This window comes from Mustela nivalis (assembly GCF_964662115.1).
Source record: "Mustela nivalis genome assembly, chromosome: 7".
NCBI lineage: Eukaryota > Metazoa > Chordata > Mammalia > Carnivora > Mustelidae > Mustela > Mustela nivalis.
Window position 1 is genome coordinate 60283263 of NC_139026.1, and position 21728 is coordinate 60304990.

General features: G+C 38.0%; 2 protein-coding genes across 6 annotated transcripts in view; one reads left to right on the forward strand and one right to left on the reverse strand.

The window, feature by feature from the left end:
* Positions 1 to 8960, reverse strand: part of PLCZ1 (phospholipase C zeta 1) — a 52627-nt gene extending 43667 nt beyond the window's left edge. For 3 of the 5 annotated variants that reach the window (XM_082738825.1, XM_082738823.1, XM_082738824.1), the window contains exons 1-2: positions 8874 to 8960; positions 8317 to 8450 (exon numbers count right to left, since the gene is read on the reverse strand). Coding sequence is in view for 1 of the 5 variants with exons in the window: in XM_082738822.1 (XP_082594948.1) it covers positions 6943 to 7064; positions 8293 to 8305 (135 nt within the window). In the remaining 4 variants the exon portion in view is untranslated. Of the gene's footprint in view, positions 1 to 6942; positions 7065 to 8292; positions 8451 to 8873 lie in introns of those variants that run through there. The other 2 variants (XM_082738822.1, XM_082738826.1) reach the window with 2 other exon arrangements.
* A 99-nt stretch (positions 8961 to 9059) lies between these two features.
* On the forward strand, positions 9060 to 10121 carry CAPZA3 (capping actin protein of muscle Z-line subunit alpha 3). The gene has a single exon (XM_082738937.1). The coding sequence runs from the start codon at positions 9213 to 9215 to the stop codon at positions 10110 to 10112; it is 900 nt and encodes a 299-aa protein (XP_082595063.1). The 5' UTR covers positions 9060 to 9212; the 3' UTR covers positions 10113 to 10121.
* The last annotated feature ends 11607 nt before the right edge of the window (positions 10122 to 21728 follow it).

Consider the following 21728-nt stretch of genomic DNA (forward strand, 5'->3'; position numbering starts at 1 on the left):
CGTATCAGTTACCAAGGGACTTGCTAAAATGCAGAGTCAGCTTCAATATGTCTGATTCTGCATTTCTAACAAGCTCCCAGGGGATGTCAGAGGTACTAGTCTGAGGAACACACTTTGAGTAGAGAGCAGTTGGAGACCAGTTGACTTTGTGTAGGAATAAAATAGACCTTAAAAGATTTGAAAATCTGATGTGGAGGTAAGGTAAGAGAAAGAGGCTGGGACTCTCTCGGGTTTCTGGCTTGGATAGCTGAGAGAATGGTGCTGCCATCACCAAGAAAAACGAGAAAGACAGGTTAGAAAGGAAGGATGGTTTATTTTAAACACAATAAAGGTGAAGTATCTTCATCCAAGCCAAGACAGCCAGAAGACAACTGGTTGGGATGGGGCATGAGGATTAGTGTATTACAGGAGAAAACACAAGGATTTTGCAGGCAGACAGACCCAGACATGAATATCCACAGTAGGGACACCTGGGTGGCTCAGTGGGTTAAACCGCTGCCTTCGGCTCAGGTCATGATCTCAGGGTCCTGGGATCGAGTCCCGCATCGGGCTCTCTGCTCAGCAGGGAGCCTGCTTCCCTTCCTCTCTGCCTGCCTCTCTGCCTACTTGTGATCTCTCTCTGTCAAATAAATAAATAAAATCTTTAAAAAAAAATATCCACAGTAATATGACATAAACAAATAATATCAACGTTCTTATCCTCAATATCTCTATATGTAAAGAGAGGCTAATAACAACTTCCTTGGATGTATGTTAAAATAACGAATGCAAAAACCTAACAAAACCTAACACAGCGCCTAGAATATGGCAGGTGATGAACAAATAGTGGCATACATGGCTTTGTTGTTCAAGATGGAAGACGTGTGCTTTGTTCCCATTAAGGTGGTAATGAAAGTCTTTGAAAGGCAATAAGGTGACTCAGGAAGCTCCAGAACTCACCTCCTCCCATGGACATGCCAAGTCTACAACTACATATGGGACAGTTCCCTCTGCAGGAAACCCAAAAACTAGTTCATTGAACTAACTTGCCTACATATTGGGCAAAGGAGAAAAAAATCTGTATCAAAATAGGGCAGAGAGGCTGAGACATAATCTGTCCACCAACGTGGACACAATCAGTCCACAACATGGTGACATATAATTGGGAGAGAACCCACAACTCTCTGCTTCTCCCTGAGGAGTGAGGGCTTTGGACCCAACTTCTAGTCCACAACTTTTAAGACTTCCACCAGAGAGGGAGGCTCCCAGAACACCCAGCTCTGAAAGCCAGCTGCAGCTTGTGTCAGCAAGATCCACAAAGACACACTATTTACAATAGTAAATAGTTCTTAACAGTTCACAAGGACTCAAGGTGGCTCTCCTTCCAGAGTCCAGCACAGGGATAGCCAACTACCATGTAGTTTTTCCCTGAAAGAGGGCTATATGCTTATCTTAAAAGCTACAGCCCGAGAGTCATGCTTCTGATCCAACACAGGTGTAGGAGCAGACGGCAATCTTCCCCGGAGACCAGGAAAGCCCGCAGGTACCATCTTCATGTTTTCTCTCCACCTCCCTCCAGATCACCAGCATCTCCCTTGAAACAAGCTTGTGCACACATCTGACACCCAGCTTTTATGGCTGTCACTCAAGGGATGAAAATCCCTTGACAGCCTGGATCTGATAGCCAGTAGGGTTTGTGCTCACAGGTTCAGCAGAACTGTGGTAAACAAAGAGAAAATCCTTGGCCAGTTGTCCCCCTGGAAATTGGTGCAGAGGGAGTTGATAGAGACACTCACTTCCAGTCTTTCTCTGAAAGAGGTGTATGTATGTGCTTTACAATCTGCCACCTGGGGGATCGGGCTTCTAATTAGCCCACATGTGGGCGCTGACTGGGATCCTCCCCTTTGGAACACTGATAGGTCTTGGCACTCCCTCAATGACTGGGAGCCACTAAGAATAAAGTAGGCTGCTTGGACAAAGTTTGAGAGCCAAACAAAAGCTAAGACTGAGCTGAGCAGTAAGTATGATCTTCCAAATGAGGCCACTCCTTCAAAGGTAGAAGTGGCTGTTCCATCTAATGCACAGAAGCTAACACAGAGAGTAAAAGAAGATGAAGAAACAGGAATATGTTCCAAACAAAAGAACAAAACAAATAGAAACAGACTTACATGAAACAGAGAAAAGAGATTTACCCGATCAAGAATTCAAACAATGGTTCTAAACAATATGAAGATTACTCAAAAAAATTAAAAATAGAACTAACTACCATATCATACAACAATTCCACTTCCTGACACTTACTCAAAGGAAATAAAATCACTATTTTGAAAACATATCTATACCTCCATGTTTATTACAACTTTATTTACAATGGCCAAGGCATGGAAGCATCCTAAATGTCTATCAATAGGTGAACTGAGAAAATATGAATAAGATATTATTCTGTAATACTAAAGAAGGAAATTCTATAATTTGTGAACATCATGGATAAACCTTGAGGCCATTATGTCAAGTGAAATAAGTCAGAGAAAGACCAATACTATATGATCTCACTTCTATGTGGAATCTAAAAAAAAAAACTGAACTCATACATAACAGAGAACAGATTGATGACTGCCAGAGGCAGGGTTGATAGAGGTGGAAGAAATGGGTGAAGGTGATCAAAAGGTACAAACTTCCAATTATAAGATAAATAGTTCAATATAGATATATTGATATATCTACATATTATGTAAAATATATATTATATAAGATATATATGAGAGAGATATTATATGATATATATTAATTATATATTATATAAGATAAATAGTCTAACTATAAGATAAATAATTCCAAATATAAGATAAACAAGTACTAGAGATAAAGTGTACATGATGGCTAACATGTAGCCATCTAAGACTGATGTAACTAACACTGACGTCACATATATAATAATAAGTTCTGGGGATGTAATGCACAGTCTGGTAACTAAATTAGCAATACCATATTGTATATTTGAGTTATCTTAGAAGATAACTTAAGCTAACCTGAGTTATCTTAAAAAGTTCTAATATGAGAAAAATAAATTTGCACCTATGTGAACTGATGGCTATTTACTAAATTTGTTGTGGGAATAACTTTTCAATATACACATATATCAAATCATCATGTTGTACACCTAAAGCTAATATAATCTTGTATATCAATTGTATCTCAATAAAACTGGAGAAAAAAGAAAAGTTAATAAAATTGCTCAGAATAGTATATAAAGTAAAAAAAAAAAGAAGAGAAAATTAAGAACTCAACTTCAAGATAACAGCAAAAGAAAAAATGATGACAGGACAGATGGAAAAGGAATGATTAGAAATTTTAAAAGAAAACTAGAAGAGAGTGATGTCTTAGAAGTCAGAATGGAGAGTAGTTTAAGAAAACAGGGCTAAATAAAATGCAGAGAGAGCCTAACCATTGTATTTACCATTTTAAAAAATTGAGGTTTTCAAGGTAGGTAAAAAGGCACAATGTATTGCAATGAATCATTGGAGAAGTAGAGAAAGAAATGTGAAAGATTCTTTCAGTTTAACTGCTAAAAGAGAGAATGTAACATTTATGAAAGGATATGGAGCTATTTGTTTTTGAGATTAAAAATAAGCTTCGACTGTGGAGGACCTACTAAGGTAAGAAATCATAAACTTGAGAGGGAACCAAACAAAAATATAAGTGGCTGCGTTAACCCAAGTTGCAGATTTGTACGGCAGAGGCGGCAGAGATACACTTTCCCTCCTCTCTCTACCTTTTAACTCTCAAACCACTCTACATTGTTGCCAGATTCATTCTAAAATTTGCACTATTTCCCTACTCAAAAATGTTCAATGGCTACCCATTGCCTATAAAAGTAAATACAAATTTCATAGCCTACCACTCAGGAGTTTTGTCATCTGGCCATGCCTAGCATTTGCAGCCATTTCTCACACTCCCTTCATGCATCCTACATGCAAGTCATGGTTCATTACCGTTTACTCCCCAAGCACTTCTCGCACTGTACCCTACACACTGCTTCTCATTCTTTAGGGACCAACAAGAATGCTACCTCTACAATGGCTTCTTTTATGGAAGCCCACGTTTGGGTCTCTGTCTCCTCAGATTCCCTGTATGTATTAGCTATGAAATTTATTATAATCTGCTTATAAAAGAGTAATTTCTGCATTTCTTTTCCCTCTGATGAAAGACACCACTTTATTAATTTTTCACAATCCAAAATTTCTGACAGAATGCCATCTAAATCTACGTACTATAGATTTAATAATGGCTATTAACTGCTTAGAGAATTTGAAAACTTAAGCCCAATAACAACATGAATTTTTAAAATTAAGAAGGATGTTATTTCATACTCAACTACAATCAAGAAGGTAATCTCAGGCTAGCAATATGTGTTGAAATTTCCTATAAAACATATTTCCTATAAATATTTTTCCTATATTTCCTATAAAACATCTTGCATGCTACAAATTAAAGACAATAGTAAAGCAATAAAGATTTTTTAACAAAGAGATTAAAAAATCTTAGGGAATTGCTCCTCAAGTCATGACTCAATAATTAATTTTGTAAAATAAAATTTAAGAATATTTTCCTAAGGTCATGAAGGTACATTGTCTTTACTTAAATTTCATCATAAATACCCAATAAGGAAATAAATTCACATCAGAATTTATTCCAGCTTCTTAAGAAATCAATAAATATAATGCAATTTTCTATATATTTTGCACAATTATGATTGTTATAACTTCACCTAATATTTATTGAGAGCTTACTCTTTGCCAAGCCTGCTACTACACATTCACAAATATTTAATATTCAGCACAATCCTCCAAAGTTAACTAGATCGGTATCCCCATTCTGCAGATTACGACGTTTGCTCAGAGAAACTTCTGATTTGCCAAGCACTACACAGTTAAGATCTAGTGGAATAAAGAATCTCCATGCCTGTTGAGCTTGCCAATAACAACAGCCCTGAAACACTAGGAGATTTTGGTCACCAAAATGAGATTCATTATGATTCACTTTATTTTCTCTGGCTACAAGGTGTACCCATGAAGTGTAGAAAGATAAACATCAAAAGTTGAAGCAAAGCAGTCCACTGTTTAAGCAGCTTAATTTCTAGCTATCCAGAAAATTCAGTTGGCTAATACACCTTCCCTTGCATTCTATATAATTAACATTTTAATGCATATATAACAACTTAGCCCAAGAAAGCAAAGTATTATTTATTAAAGGGCCCTTGGGGAATTACTTTAATAGATAAAAATTGCTGATCCAGATCATCAGCCTTGTTTATAGGCAATTTGTGCTTTAAATTATTTGAGGTCATTTGAAAGAGGCTTTGGGAAAATTCTAGGCAACCTCTGCCCCTCTAATTTTTATAATTCACGTTGTTTTCACAACCACTCCAAAAAGGTTTTGCTAACAGACCTTCATTCCTGCCATGTCCAAATAATAGTCAGTTTCAATTAAGGAGCTATTTCTTTACTTGTTATAACTGCTGCACATTCTACATAATACTTGTAAATATGGCATGCATTCTACTCAAGTGCATTTCAGGTGCATATCTTTATTTTGCAGATAATTCAAAGCAACCTGATAATCACTGAGTAAGATTTATCATATTTCACATTTGATACAGATTTAATACATTACCTCTATATTATATTAAATGTGAATTTTATTGAACTAGAAAGTACATAATTGTTTCTCCCTTTGAGTGACACCACTGGGGGAAAATTCTATATGTAAAGATCTTGCACAAAAACTTGTGTTCTAGGTCTGGTATTAGACATGAATTGATTAAAGTTCTGATAGCTTATGGCAGCTTATGGCTACTTGCATTCACCAAAGCAAGCTGAAATTCTTGCCTTTTACGGCAAGCTCTTAAGAAATATATATATATATAGCTTTTTGAAGGACGTTTGTGTAATGAAAAGATAGTATCTCCTTCCATAGGAAAGAGTAGGTTTTCTGGGCGTGATAATGACACCCTCCTGGGCAAAGACAAGGCAGTCTTATGGCTCATAATAAAAGATGCGGTTTCCTTACGCTTGCAGTCCCTCTCTGGTAACACAATCCACCGCATATGCATGTGTGCACCGGCCCTCATCACATCACACTTTGGGAACTGAGGCTGGGAGAAATGGCACCAAAATGCTGATTCTCTTTCAATTGCTATTTTTGTGAGTAACAAGTTACTTTTCCTGAACCAGAAACCTGCCTCTGCCATCATCCATGAAATTATATCAGGCTAACTGATTAGCTTGCCAGTAGATAGCACAAGCTTCACACTTGGCAATAATAGAAACGTTTCAACATAGATTGTGATCTGGGTAGTCACTTTCAAAAAGCACTATCAGATTCAGGATTTCTCTCTTCCTAACTATCTGGATTGGCCAATCTAGTATTCACCAAGAAATCTGCCATCTTCCTAATGCAAAACTCAACTGAACGCTCGACTTTTTCTCTTCTAGTTATGATCTTTCCCTCCAACCTCTAGTGAAAGAATGGAGTCAGGTTCCCTCCCTACTGGGCATGATTTTCTACTTTGAGGTGAATAAAATGCCATTTTTCTCAAGATTATTCATTCCTTCTATGAATTATTAAGATCAAATCCATTTACCATTTCATCAGTTGTATGATTTTGATCTAATCATATGACCAATCCTAATCTTATATGAACATTCCTATATTCAGCTAATAGTGCTAAATAAATAATCTGGTATTATTTCAAATTTTATCACTAACTCATTTTGCCACCTACCTAAAGTCTCTCCTTCTTGATTATGAATATATTTAGCATAATTAATTGCTTTAATTCTCAAGAGATTAATTTTTCATAGGTATTTTCTGCAGAAAGCATCCAAGTAGCTATTGACATTTCCCTATATTGAATCAAGTCCTTCCTAGGGTGGGGTACACTGGGAGCAGATATCATCTCACCTTGAAAATAGATTTCACATGAATATAATTGCACGGAATACTTAATTTTTCAAGTAATTTGTAAGTTTTGTCTACGTTAATTTTTCCACCTCTAAATTCATCCCGAATCTCCGTCAAAAACCATGTATGAAGCACAAAAACAGAAGTTAAGGAAATTCTCACAGAAAATTATTAAGTACTTAAAATGCCTAAATAAGAATTTGATTTCTCTTCAGTTTAACATTTTTATTTTTAAGGGATAGACTATTTTGTGCTTAAGTGACAAGATAATTCTATGATATATAATATTTACAAGGAAACAAAGTAGGTACTATTCTGTAATAAAAAATGAAAGGGCATATATAACATAAAAAATTACAAGTAAAGAAAAATATTGAGAAATCACGTTATTATTGTGGAAATATAGTCTGTTTCCTGAAGACCTGGACTTGGGGAACAGCTGGGCTTCAAGATGTCCCTGTCACTTGACCTGTCTTTCAGCTTCACTTCCCTTGTTTGAAAAGTGGACAAATTAATACTTAAGAAGGTGGGGGCATTAAATGAATTATTAACACATTATTGAACACAGTTTCTGCTACTGAGTGTTCAAAACATAGTTACCATTGTCTGATATTAGTTAACATCAGTTAATTGCCCAATTACACACATGCTTAAAAAAAAAAAAGTCACATTTTAAGTGCTATCAAAAAAGAGTTAAAAATGCCATGCTGGGGCGCCTGGGTGGCTCAGCGGGTTAAAGCCTCTGCCTTCGGCCCAGGTCATGATCCCAGGGTCCTGGGATCGAGCCCCGCATCAGGCTCTCTGCTCAGTGCAGAACCTGCTTCTCTCTCTCTCTCTCTGCCTGCCTCTCTGCCTACTTGTGTTCTCTGTCAAATAAATAAATAAAATCTTTAAAAAAAGAAAAAAAAATGCCATGCTGAGTGTGTATATTTGGTATGGATGAAAAAACTAAAACAAGTTTACTTATCATATACAGATAACCTACAAAAACTAGGACACTTCAATTTGAAAAACTATGGTTAAGATATATACGAACTTTATAAAATCATGAAAGGTGTTGGTAAAAAAATGTTCAAAAATCCACTCAATTTCAGATTGTTAAAGCTAATGAAAGCCCTTAAATGTGAGGACTATGACTTAATATGGCAAAGCTCATGTTCTTATAAGAAAAAGACAGGAAGCTAGGAAAGTTCAGAAAAGCTTAGGACAGATGGAAGGAAGAAGTTTATACTTAAATGAGAGAGGCTTAACTTCAGGACTCTTTAAAAAGAATGAGAGGGGAATCATATATAACATAAGGGAATAAATCCAGAGAAAGAAAAGAGGAACAGAAATGACTTCTGAGTGGATATTTGCTCTCCATATTTTCATGACCTGTTGTTCCGTTTCTCCTCACTTAGAAGTCTCTCCCCATTACGTGTTGTCACAGGTTCCAAAAATAGTTAACTCTGCCCTTTTGTAGTAAAGGAATTTCTTGATATTCATCAGCTGTTGCCTCTGCCCCTTTTCTAGAGAGAAAGCAGAAAACACAGTGGTTTGTGCTCTTGTTTTTTGAAGATAGCTTAAATCCCACAGAAACCGCATACAAGGGGTGCTCCCTGCACGTCACTGCCTTGGAAGTTTCTGGCTTATTACTGCACTCTGACCAGCTTCAAAGCCTCAGTGTTTATAAATGCACCATCTACTGCTCTTTGACATTTTTCTATCAATAGCCTTCATATCTTGTTTTTGTTTTTACTATTTGGTCGGCCCCCCTGAAACTTTTCAGCATAATGTGCTTCCAGTGGGTTTAGGGCAAGTATTCTGAGGGACTGAGGATAAATCAATGCCACTGTGGTCCCCGAAGGTGGAAAGGGCTGCCAAACATGCTGTAGGAACTCTAGGCTGCTTCTCTAGATCCCTGGCAACATATAATGCACACAGAGACAAACCCCTTTTGAGGAAGGCTGTTCAGGAAGTTAAGTTCTTAAAATCTTCAAAATAGGTACAGCTGGTTGGCTGGGTACCACGCTGTCAGGTGACTGTCATGTTTTTCTTTGGGTCTGAACACCCATTGTGATATCATCAAAAGTTCCACACTTCACAGAGAAAGCTTCCTTATGACTTCATCAGGACACTCAGAGCTTGCCAGACAACCTGCTTTCATGGTTAGACATAGTAATCTTAAGCTTGAATGTTTAACACCTTGATGGGAAAGGTGTCTCATGGAATGTTTTCTCATCCTTTGAACACTCTTGATTTCAGAAGCTTTGCTTCTGCGGCAACGAAACATGTCACGTAGTACGCTGAGTAGGAAAGAGAAAGAAAGAGTAATTCGCAGACTGTTAATACAGGCTCCTCCAGGGGAATTTGTTAATGCCTTTGATGATCTCTGTCTGCTTATCCGTGATGAAAAACTTATGCACCATCAAGGTGAGTGCGCAGGCCACCAGCACTGCCAAAAATATTCTGTACCACTCTGCATCGATGGAAATCCAGTACTCTTGTCTCACCACAACGTAGTGGGTGACTACCGATTTTTTGACTACCAAAGCAAACTTTCTTTCAAATTCGACTTGCTTCAAAACCAGCTAAAAGACATCCAAAGTCACGGTATCATTTGGAATGAGACAGAATACCTGAGAAATGTTGTTCTGTGTGCCTTAAAACTCTATGTGAACGATCACTATCCAACAGGAAATTGCAACGTGCTGAGAAAAAGCGTGAAAAATAAGGAGTTCTTGATTGCTTGCATTGAGGACCACAGCTATGAAACAAGAGATTGCTGGAATGGCCTTTGGAAATCGAAGTGGATTTTCCAAATAAATCCATTTCTAACCCAAGTAACAGGAAGAATTTTTGTGCAAGCTCACTTCTTCAGGGCTGTCAACCTTCATATTGAGATCTCCAAGGACCTGAAAGAAAGCTTGGAAGTAGTTAACCAAGCTCAACTGGCTTTAAATTTTGCAAGGCTTGTGGAAGAGCAAGAGAATATATTTCAAGCTGCAGTCTTAGAAGAATTACAGGAGTTATCAAATGAAGCCCTGAGAAAAATTCTACGAAGAGATCTTCCAGTGACCCGCACTCTTATTGACTGGCAACGGATACTCTCGGACTTGAATCTGGTGATGTATCCTAAATTGGGATACGTCATTTATTCAAGAAGTGTGTTATGCAACTGGATAATATAAAGGATTGCTCCTGGTAATTGTCTCCGTCTGATTTAGTTGTGTTTCCTGGAGGGGTGTTGGGATTTTCCTAAAGTTGAGAAGCCACTAGAGGTGCTTATCACTTGAAAATGCAAGCTTAAGTTATGGAAAAGTGGAACAAATAATTTGAATCAGGGACTATTAACCAATCAGGCAAGAAAGGGGTGATGTAAATGTGTTTTGTGGTAGCAACCATCATAAAGCCAGAGATGTTTATTAGAACCTAAAAGAGCTCCATAGAATGTCGCACCCAGAAGTATTTTAAAGGCAGCCAAATTTAAGACTGTGTCTGTCTGTTTGTCTGTCTGTGTGTAGGAATGACCTTTGACTTTCTTTGTAACTAGAGAAGGTACATAAATGAAGTCACTCTGCAAGTGATACCTCATATAATTCAGTTCAGTCCTACACCAGCCCCAACACAGTGGGTTTCCATAAGTGACGTTAGTGTTGGATATTCTGTGAAACCAACAGGTATCCAAAACCTACCTCACATGAAGGACTATTAATAAACTTGGATCCACCCCGATGCCTGCCTGTGCCCTCCAAGAAGTGGGATTACTCAAATCCCTGGGTTTTTCTGATAACAAACATGGTCTTTGAAAAATCAACTCAAAAAGCCTAACCTCTCAAACTTATGTTAGTCAAATTCTTGTGAAGTCATCCCCATAAGCATTTATAAGTGCTTATTTCATGCCAGGCCCTGTGCTAAATAATTTGCACACAATTTTTCATGATTAGGCTGGCACTAGTAGTAACTCCATGTTACATGAGATGAATCTAAGATTTCAAGTTGTTTAATTCATCCAGGCACATAGAAAGTAACGTGTGTCTGATTCTGCTTTTAACCTCTAGAGTATGACCACTTTCCCTGAAGGCTTGTTTCATTAAGAGTTATGAACTCTACAATGATTTAGGCAAGCATTTCCCCCAAACTGGAACCAGCAGACAGCTGTTTTTTAGCCAAGACAAATTACATCCAGTCACCCTATCACTGTTCCCACCAAGGTTACTGACCACTTGCCTCCGGTCTCAGATTAGTCCAAATCTAAACCTCTCCAGTAAGATTGCAGTAGAGCAGTAAATAGGCCCCATCACCTAATTCTGACTGGCAAAATACTCTGTATTTTGGATCCATGCTGTTGAAAAAAGATCTCACTCTACTTAGGAAACATTGGAGCAGATTAGAATTCCGATCTCAAACCTTTCTACCTCAACTGGTGATTCTTAGAGAATCTAAGGAGATTTGCCCAGGGTGTATCTTTAAAAATATAATTTCCCAGGACCCATCCTCATATTCTGATTTAGTAGGTAAGAAATCTCTATTTTAAACAACTATCAGAGAGGACACTGTTGCAAGGGATCACAGGACCACATTTTAAGAACTATTGGTGCAATCATAAAATGACACATTTTATGCTTTCTACTTACTCAATTAAAATCATTCCTTATAAAACTATTGCCAAATAAAGGTCATGTCTATGGCTTCACTGGATTCACTATGCATAGACCCAGGACATGCCTTCATCTGTTATGTTAAAATGTAAGGGAAACCTTTCTAAAGAAAAGTACCAAAGACAGTTGTTTTCATATCTTTCAGTTGTTTCATATCTATCTGACAAATTATTTAGCAAAAATTTGAATTGATATTATGGTTATATATGTATGTGTTGATTTGCCAGAACATTCCAGAATAGGACTTAATGGTTTATGGAACAATCACAGAAGCATTTAGCCCCCACTGAAACATGGGGTTTTTAAAATAATAATTATTGATACGTCTGGATATAAAAAGTCACATGCACAAATCATAGAAAATGCTTGAGGTATAAAGCATTTTGGCCTATTTTTTCCTATCCAATTTTATGGAATTGTCTTAAGTATTGAGAATTTACAACATATATAAATTTTTATCCTGTTCTTTTTACATAAACTCCTATATCATAAATACGGTTCCATGTCATTAAAATTCCTTGAGCACATAATTTTAATTATTTACATGATATTCATACTATTTATGCACCATAATAAGACAACTATTTCTCTATTCATACATAATTTAAATTTTTAGCATTTTACTTCTGTTATGAATTGGGCTGTAGTGAATATTTCTATGCATAAAGCTTTGCCCACATTGTAGATTATTTCCCTTAAGATAAATTCCCCAAAACTGCCTATTGAAAAGATACGAACACATTAATGATTTTAATACAGATTGCCAAATTGCTTTCCAGAAAGATTTAACAATTTATAACCTCTTCAGTAGCATAAGAGAGTATGTAGCTCACCACAGTAATCTTGGCATTATTGAATATCAAATGTTTTCTTTGATAGGCAATAAACCTTAAAAGAATACAAAACATATTAAAAAGGTGCTCATTAACTTATGCTATATCAAAAACTTTCTCACATTGATTTTGTTTGGTAGTTATTTTCTTTGTATGGAGCTGGCATAGCCAGAAAAATCTACGACAACTCCTCTCTGTACCTTTATCACAGAACCAGGCGTGTGTGTGCATGCACACACACACCCTATACTTAAACCTACTCTAGCAATACAAATATACACAACCATGCCCAGGCATATACACACATACACCAAAAAAAAGCTTCAGTGCATCATTTTCTAATATTTCAGTGTTTTCTCCTCCCCACCCCACTCCCAACTGGAATGTAAGCTCTGTAAGAATGGGGACCTTGTCTATCTCAAGGATCTAGTCTGTTATTTGGTAGGAACTGAATGAGTGAATGAATGAATGAGGCACCTGCGTGGCTCAGTAGGTTAAAGCCTCTGCCTTCAGCTCAGGTCATGATCCCAATGTCCTGGAATCCAGCCCCACATTGGGCTCTCTGCTCAGCAGGGAGCCTGCTCCCCCCACCCCCCCCTGCCTCCCTGCCTGCCTGTGATCTCTCTCTGTCAAATAAATAAATAAAATCTTAAAAAAAACAAAAACAAAGACCTGAAACGTAGGTTTAGTCGGCCTTAAAATTTTGTAAGTCATCCCTACCTGCTGTCCCTTTAAGAAGTGTGTATTCCTTTGCAGACTTCCCCAAGCTGATGTTGTGACCCTTCCTCCTAAGACCCTGGATTGCATTCTGAAACTACCACTGGATGCTTACCACTCTGATGAAAACTTTTGCTCTTTTCCTACTCCGAAATACAGATTTCTTCTCCAACAAGTTTAAGAAAATCAAGTTCTCAAAAATCCTGTATTACTTTCAATTTTACATAATCCTCTGTCAAAGATTTTTGTGCCCTTCCTGTTAGGGGTCTGGTCCAGAGGGATACCCAATGGATATATGGAAGCTTGTACTACTCTAGCAGAGATTCAGGAGGGGCATAGATTCTTCAACTCCACCCTTACTCCCCACTGCCCCAACCCTGTCAGACTGAGCCCCTGCTGTTCTGGGACATGCCCTAGCCTCAGGCTTGCCTTGAAGCTAAAGCAGGCTTCAGTTTTCCTTTTTTATTTGAACTTTGATCATAGTACACAAAACCCAACTACTCCTTTCTACTTATCATTCAGATCTTCGATAATCAAATAGAGTTCCTACTGGGCTCTGCATATTTATGAAGGTCCCATAGTTGATAATATTTTAGTGGATCAAGATAAAAAGTATTTTCAGGTCACTGCCACTCAACCAATTTTTGATTTATCTCACCTTATCCTCAATCTCCACATCATTACACATCTCAGATTCTGACTCTTTTACTTGGATCATTTCAGCAGCTTCTTAGGATTTAGAACTATTGTTGTAAAGGAATGGGTTCCCAGTCTACTGCTTCCTCTACTCTAGTGAAACCTATCTCAACTCCGTATCAGTCTGTGGTCTCCCTCCTTGATAAGCAACTTCACCTTTTATCTTGACCCTGATAGCATTCTTGATAGCCTTTAAATTTCTCTATTCTAGTTTAGGTCTACTTCTCCATCATTCTTTCATTTAGTGAACAGCTCTGTCCCTTTACTGAGAAGATGCATGCTTTCCAAAAGAGCTTCTACAGCTTCCATTCTCTACACTTAAAAATATATTTATTTTCTTCTAAATAGTCTCCAAATAAGTATATGTTCCTTTCTAAGACTAACTCTTCCACCTATGGGCTTGATCCTAAACCCTTGATCTTTTGTCATCCAGGCTCTTGATTCTTCAGTTACCTTTTTGGACCTTAGTTCCTTACTCTCCCCAACCCATCATGGCTCTTCTCCTCCACCCGCAAGCATACTCAATTCCAACTAGCCTAAAAGTTTTTCCCCTATAAGTTTCTCAGGTCCTTTCACAGTGAAACTTTTCAAAAGATTATCCTATCTTAATTTTTTTCTGGATCCTTACCACTTAAGAAATGGATTTAATTAAGAGACTGTTATGTTCTAGGCATTCTACCAGCAATTTCGTCTGCCTCATTGATTTCTTTATAAGAATCATACAACTGGGAATTATTTTTTACAGCTTAGAAAACTAAGAATACTGTTACGTAGCTTTGCCAAATTGACACAGCTGGTAAGGGACAGAACTTGGATTTCAAATCAGGTCTGTCACACTTCAAAAGTCCTGCTCTTTATACGGTATTATGCTGCCTTAACTCTGCACCTTCTGGCTTCCAGTCTAATAGTCTAAGGAAAAGCCATTCTCAAAAGTTTTCAATATCATAATTGTTGATTCCAATTGCCTTTAGTCAGTTATCATCATGGGAGCATGACTATTTCTTTATCCTGAAAAACACTGAATTTCTCAGCTAAAACTGCATCTTAGTCTCGCCCTCCCGTAGTTCCTTTCATCACTCTTCCTCCACTGTACCCTACATTCAAACACAGGCATTCTCCAAACCTTAGTGTTCCATCCTCACCCTCAGTCACCAAGGTCTTCAGCAGCCACCCCATTCTTCACAATATTCATCACCATTTCATCAGGTAGGTACAACAGGACTGGAAAAAATTCCAAGAGTCACAACCCCTAGCCTATCACAAGCAGATCCTTAAAACAGTATGTTTAATAGCATATGTGTCTTTTTCTTTTTCCTTCCTGGCTTTGAAATGTATTGCCTATTTTTGTCACTAAGCACTGTATTTATTCTAAGAGCCAACCTGGACAACACTCCACTAGGACGGCTTTGCATAAACACATCTCCCAGTTCAACGTTGACCTCCAAGAATATTCTATGTCGGTGCTGCTGCTCCTCTGTCCATTCTCCCTGCCCTTCCGCTCCCACATGCATCCAACCTCAGTTTGCCTAGGCTCTAGAAATGAAAATAAGACATCTACTAAATAACCATACAGATGATTCTAACCAAATTGACTTTGGGCTTTATTTTCCAATATTACCTACAATCCTACCTTACAGTATCAAAATCAGTGTTTTCAGAGCTAAGCTTTTATTCTTCAGGCATCCTTAACTTCTTTCATATTTCCTAAGATTAAGTGAGTCGTTGAATCTTTCCATTTCTGTCCCTGCAAGTACTTTTCTTATTTATTCCCTCTCTCACCTTATCAATAATTTTTGTTACTTCTCACTTATCAAGTTTTCTAACAGGTCTGCCTTCATTTTTTTTTTCTTGTTTTAATCTCCAACCTATTCTATGAAGTTTTGCCAAATTAATTTTCATAAACCCCAACTGATTACTCACTGCTGTTACTCACAATCTTGATCAAACACTATTAAAAGATGCTTATTAACTAGGGGATGTATTTCAAATTTTCTGGCTTAGAGTTCCAGCATTCTCATGATCTACGTGCCCCTTCCTCTTCCATCGACCTTATATGACTAAACTGGACTTAACCACTTCTTCCAAAAACCCTCTCTTAGAAGCTTTACCACAGGTGCTCTGTACATTTCTTAAATGTGAACACCTTTTGTCTAATTCTGCCTTGGTACTTGTCTACTCTAATTTGAATATTAGATGTGTGTGTTTGTCCTGTTTCTCTTAATAGACTGAAGGGGAGATTTTTGTTTCTTTAATACACAATGTAGTGGAAATCTATGAGACTTTGGATCAGAATATCTAAGTTCAAGTCTTGAACTAATTACTACATTTGTGACATTAGGTAAGGTGAAAATATACAACTTCTTTGATACTCTGTTCTATTTGTTAAGTGAGGGTTGAATGCACACTTAGCAAAATGTTTTATATATACTGTGTGAGCAATAAATAATTGGTGAATAAATAAATGTCCAAGAGAAGAAAGCTTCCATCAGTCTCTCAGGTTGGCCAGGACTTCACAAACAGCATTTCCCAAAGATAAGAGAAATTTCCTGAGAAAACATCCATCCCCCCAAATTCTCCACCTTTCAGGAATTGTAATTTACAAATGCATCTGAATTGAAAGTATAGCCTTGCATTTTAAAAATCTTTCATAGTGTTGGGCACATGATAAGAATACAATTCCCACACTCTATTTCCCTGATAATTCATTCTTGATGTTTTATTATACGCCATGTGGCCATAGATACCTTAAGGAGGCTCCAGGGATAAGATTTGTCTTCCAAATTTAATCAGTTTGTGCCCCAACAGAAAACAGATGACAGTACAAACTGGATGGTTCAAAGAAAATATAATGAAGAGATTACCCACAAAAGAGGAGAGTAAAATAACATTAAGGCCATTTACATATTTAGGTCAAGGTTAGGGAGTTGCCACTAGAACCTGCGGGAGGAGTCAATGTAATCGGCCACCAGAAGGGCTCTAACCATGCGTGAAGGGACACTGCCAGTGTGAGGAAGCCCTCAGAAAGAGATGTCTCAGGAAAAGACTGCTCAGGAAGAGAGGGAGGAGGGCATAAGTGGTCTCCTTTTTTTCTCCAGCTTCTGTCAGAACTACCCCTTGGCAGAACCAATCAAAAGCTGTAAAGTTTTCCCGGCGAGATAAACACAACACCAGGCAAAGTGGATGCAAGCCAAGATTTATTAAAAACGCTCTTCATCAAAGTTTCAGGGCTCAGGAGAAGGGGAGCCAGGAAAGTTGCGCCGGGAGGAGGTGGGCACCCTCGGGGGAGGTCCCGCGACTCGGACTCGGGAAAGCACTGGTGGAAGTCGCGCCCAAGGCAGGGAGGAGGGGGCTTTTAAGGGGCCTCGAGGGGAGCTGGGGGTCTTTTGGCAAGTTCCTCTTATTCGGATATCTCGCCTGCTTGTCGGGGTCCCATTGGTCCACAGGAGCCCGGGGCGGGAGTCTCAGATTCCTGCTTGTCAGGGTCCCATTGGTCCACAGGAGCCCGGGGCGGGAGGGTTTTCAGATTCCTGCTTGGGTCCTTGTTCTCCTGTCCGAGCTCAGGTTTTGCGGTGGGGACTTTCGCCATCTTAAGTAGCCCTTTCTTTCTGCCAGCCCAACAAAAGCCAGAATACGGTCCATGTATCAGCCTCCCAAGGTAGTAGCAGGATAGGGAAGGAAAGAAGGTAGGTTGAGAGGATTAGATGGAGGATACAAGAGACACATTCATTCACCTGAATGTGATTTTTGACACTTTATAGGGCTTTTATTTTAGTAAGATGAACACCTGGCATTTACTAAGTATATTTGGTCCTTTTGTTCATTTAGAAATGCCATTAGTTTAAATAAATAAATACATTTTATAGAGCTACATAAAAGATGTGTTTGGAAGGATTTCAAGTAATTTTTCTGAATATTTTAGTCCATTTTAACTGCCTTGAAAAGGACAACCTCTTCTAGGTTATAAATGCAGCAGCTTTCCTGGATTAACTTTATTGCATAAATATAATGCTTATCATACTGTTCTTATCTCCCTAGTCACTTTTTATCCTTATTTTAGAATATGTAAAGTGCCCTCACTTTTGCAAGCCCCCATGTTCATGTTCCAAACTCATACAAATAAAAAAGACTTTATTGTGTGAATAGGATTTACTAATTGGACAGATTTATTTCTTTCCTTCCTTAAGAATGTGATCCGTGACCTTAATAGCATGCAAATGCAGCCCTCGGTTCAGAGACAGTCATAGACTGAAGAAAGGGAAAATTCCATAAACATTATATGTGTTTTTACCAGAGGTACCTGAACAGTATCAGAGTGTTTTTTAATGAGTATCTCTCATGTTCACTTTAGTACTTGTTTCTACACCTCATTCTTGGATAAACAATCTTAATTCAACAGCTCAAATTCTTGTGGATTTATAAAAAATACAGGATTTATAAAATTTATAATCAAGGCTCTTTTGAAAAACTATTATCATAGCACAACAAACACCTAAAGTTTAAGAAGGGCCTATAGTATTTGCCTGGTATTAAATTAGCTATGTTTACACTGATAATCATATATCAGACTGATTCTTCAGATTTCTAGAAATACTTGAGGAGTAGCCTGGTCTCCAATGCCAAGACCTCAAGAAACAGGAAAATTTGGTGACAGTGGTTTTTTATAGTTATACATACCACTCAGTACATTGTGTTGGAACTAAATTAACTCCTAGCACACATCTATTTACGAGGAATTTATGGAAAATTTGAGTTAACCAGCATTAACCTACTTAGCTGGGGCCAAGATAAACTTGTAACCCACTTGCCAACATTCAAGTCCCACTGTGTTTTACCCAAGAAAACCTCACTTTGAACACTTCAAAACCTGGTAGAACAATCTGATCTTGCTACCAACCCACCCACAGATGAGTTCCAGCTTCCTCCTATGGGACTGCAGTCTCAAGAGCCTCCATTATGTTACTAGAAATTTATTTAACTTGCTCCCCAAATTCTTTTGAGAAATATTTTCACTAACACTGCTCCCCTTTTATCTTATTACTCAATTCCTTCTTTTAAATTAATTTTCAAAAAATGTTTCTTTATAAATATGCCTTGAGGAAATGGATTTTTATCTTATTTTACTTTGGTGATCCCATTACTGAGTTTGAACATAATGAGAGTTTAGTAGATATTTGTTGAATGTGTAAATGAACAGTTAAATGGATAACTACACTGAAGGAAGAAAACAAACTCTACTACTGTTTCCTTTACTTTCTTTTTTTTTCTTTTATTATTTATTTATTTTATTACATTTTTTAAATATTTTCAATTCAAGTATAATTAACACCCAGTATTATATTAGTTTTAGGCATACAATGTAACGATTCAACAATTGCCTTACTAGTCCCTTTAGATAGATACTTTTCCACTAAACATTTTAATTTCCAAAGCATCAAGAGGTGAATGTCAACTTGAAAATGCAAGCACAAAAGATGTCCTAAGGGTTAAAGAGAACTCTCTGGGATTCCATGGACAAACAAGTTTGAAAATGCTACGTGTGCCTCTACTTGGATTCTCCAAGTACATTAATACATTAAAGGCTCTGAGATAGGACATCACTTAAAAATATATGCATTAAGTTGAGTGTTATCTGGAAGTCATCTGTGACTTTTTTTTTTTTAAAGATTTTATTTATTTATTTGACAGACAGAGATCACAGTAGACAGAGAGGCAGGCAGAGAGAGAGAGAGAGGGAAGCAGGCTCCCTGCTGAGCAGGGAGCCCGATGCGGGACTCGATCCCAGGACCCTGAGATCATGACCCGAGCCAAAGGCAGCAGCTTAACCCACTGAGCCACCCAGGTGCCCCTCATCTGTGACTCTTCCATTCCCTGCTCCCACTCAGATCTCATCTATCTGCAAGGTTTGTGAGTTTGACCTCCAAAAGAATATGTGCCCCTCCCTTCATCACTGCTGCCATCACTCCAGTCCAAGGCACATCCTTTCTCTAAGGAGCACAACAATGTCCTCCAAATTGATGTCCCCGCTTCCACTGTTCTTAAATGCATTCCAGAAAAACAGCCAAATAATAATGGTCTTCTACTTACTGAAGCATACCAACACATTTAATGTTCTTAAAGTCTAATCTTCAGTATATTGGCCTATCAGGTCTTGGGACCTCTGGCCCAAGGCTCACTCTCAAAACTACCAACCACTGCTCTCCTTCTACCTAATCACTCTTGCATAGGCTTCCTTTTAGGCCTTTTTTTATACCAAGCCATTTCCTATATGAGGGCCTGTGTACCTAACATTTCCTCTGCCTGAAAACTTACACCCTTTAGCTCTTCTTATCATCAGTTTCTATTCATCCTTCAAACCTTAGTTCAAACACCTTTGAACTTCTTTTTTTTAAAAAATTGAAGTACAGTTGACACACAATGTTATGTTAGGTTCAAGTGTACAACAGAGTGATTCAACAAGTCTACACATCACATTATGCTCACCACAAGCCCAGCTACCACCTGTCACCATACAATGCTATTATGACATTTGCCACACCACCAATTATATTTCCTTCAGAGCACCCTGGCGCCATTTGAACTTTCAAAAATTCTGGTTTTCTATCCTGGAATATGAATTTATGAGGGTAGCAGCCTTATTTTTCTTGCTTCCTGGAATATCCTCAGAGTCTAAATAATGACTGGCACATGATAGGGCATAAATAATTGCTGAAAAAAATATGTTTGTGCATGGGACCCTCTTTCAGGTAAAATTTATTAATATTCCATACAACACATTTTAGGAAAGTCAAGTGTAGGCTGCCAAGTTACTATTTTACATAAGAGGGCCATGCAGAGCTACAGGCACCACACTTCACTGCCAGCTCATGTCATCATGAAAGATGAGCAGTAAGTAGTAAGACTGAGGCTGAGAAATGCGCATGACTGTGTTCTGAACCAAGGCAGCCTTGCTCCTCATGAATCTGAGGTTGAATTCCTCGTGATAACTACAAAGTGAAACTGGGAAAGAAGTCCATCTCTGGTTTTGGCTTGGGGTGATTAAAAGGTGAGTATGGCTTCACAGCTGCCCCTGGTACCAAGGCATCGCTCAGAAGAGAGCAACAGGGGCCAGAACTTGCACCAGGTGTAGGGTTCCAACTAGGAAATTGGAAAGTCAGAGTATTTCTTACCAGCTTGGAAGATTATGAAAGTCTGACCATAAGACAGAGCTGGCTTTCCTGTGACTTGCACAAAATTGTAACAATTTTCTGTTTAATAAAACTGCTTTGCAGAGTACATAAATTACCTACGTCTCCAGTTTCGTGCCTTCTGATCCTTAATATTATTCATTTCTATCTTGTTGCCTCACCTATTTCCTGATGGTGAAGAAAATTTGCAGAAAGAAGTTGCTGAACTATTCATTTTTAAATTTTTACTTATTATAGTTCAATGAGTATGTCAGAAAAAGCAAAACCACAAAGCAGAGTGTTGCATTCAGAGGAATTTAGCTGTAAAATTATTAGTGATGTTTTTCTGAGAAATGACAGTATAACAGAAAATGAGTTGACACTTTTCAAATAGGTATTGGAGGCGCTTGATGCCCTTCCACACAATCAGATGTATTCTCCCGATGCCCTGGAGTTTCTGGCACAAAGAACAGAGAGTGCAAGACTTGGTATTAGACAGCCAATTTACATCTACCCAAGATATGTGATTCTGGGGAATACAGTGCATTTCCACAGTTATTACCGTAGCAGTAGAAAATATTATGGGCATCCCTATAGCCAAACTCAAATTATATACCATAACATTTGAAACCTATTACTAAAATGGGGCTCATATACACTGAAGGCAAAAGGTGTTTGGAATGACCCCAGTTGAGAAGATATCTTATGGAGTCAGTTGAATGCAAGAGACTCCCTTT

What these genes read in the sequence shown, in the direction of transcription:
- CAPZA3 (XM_082738937.1), top strand. Translation starts at nt 9,213, where the DNA reads ATGTCACGTAGTACGCTGAGTAGGAAAGAGAAAGAAAGAGTAATTCGC.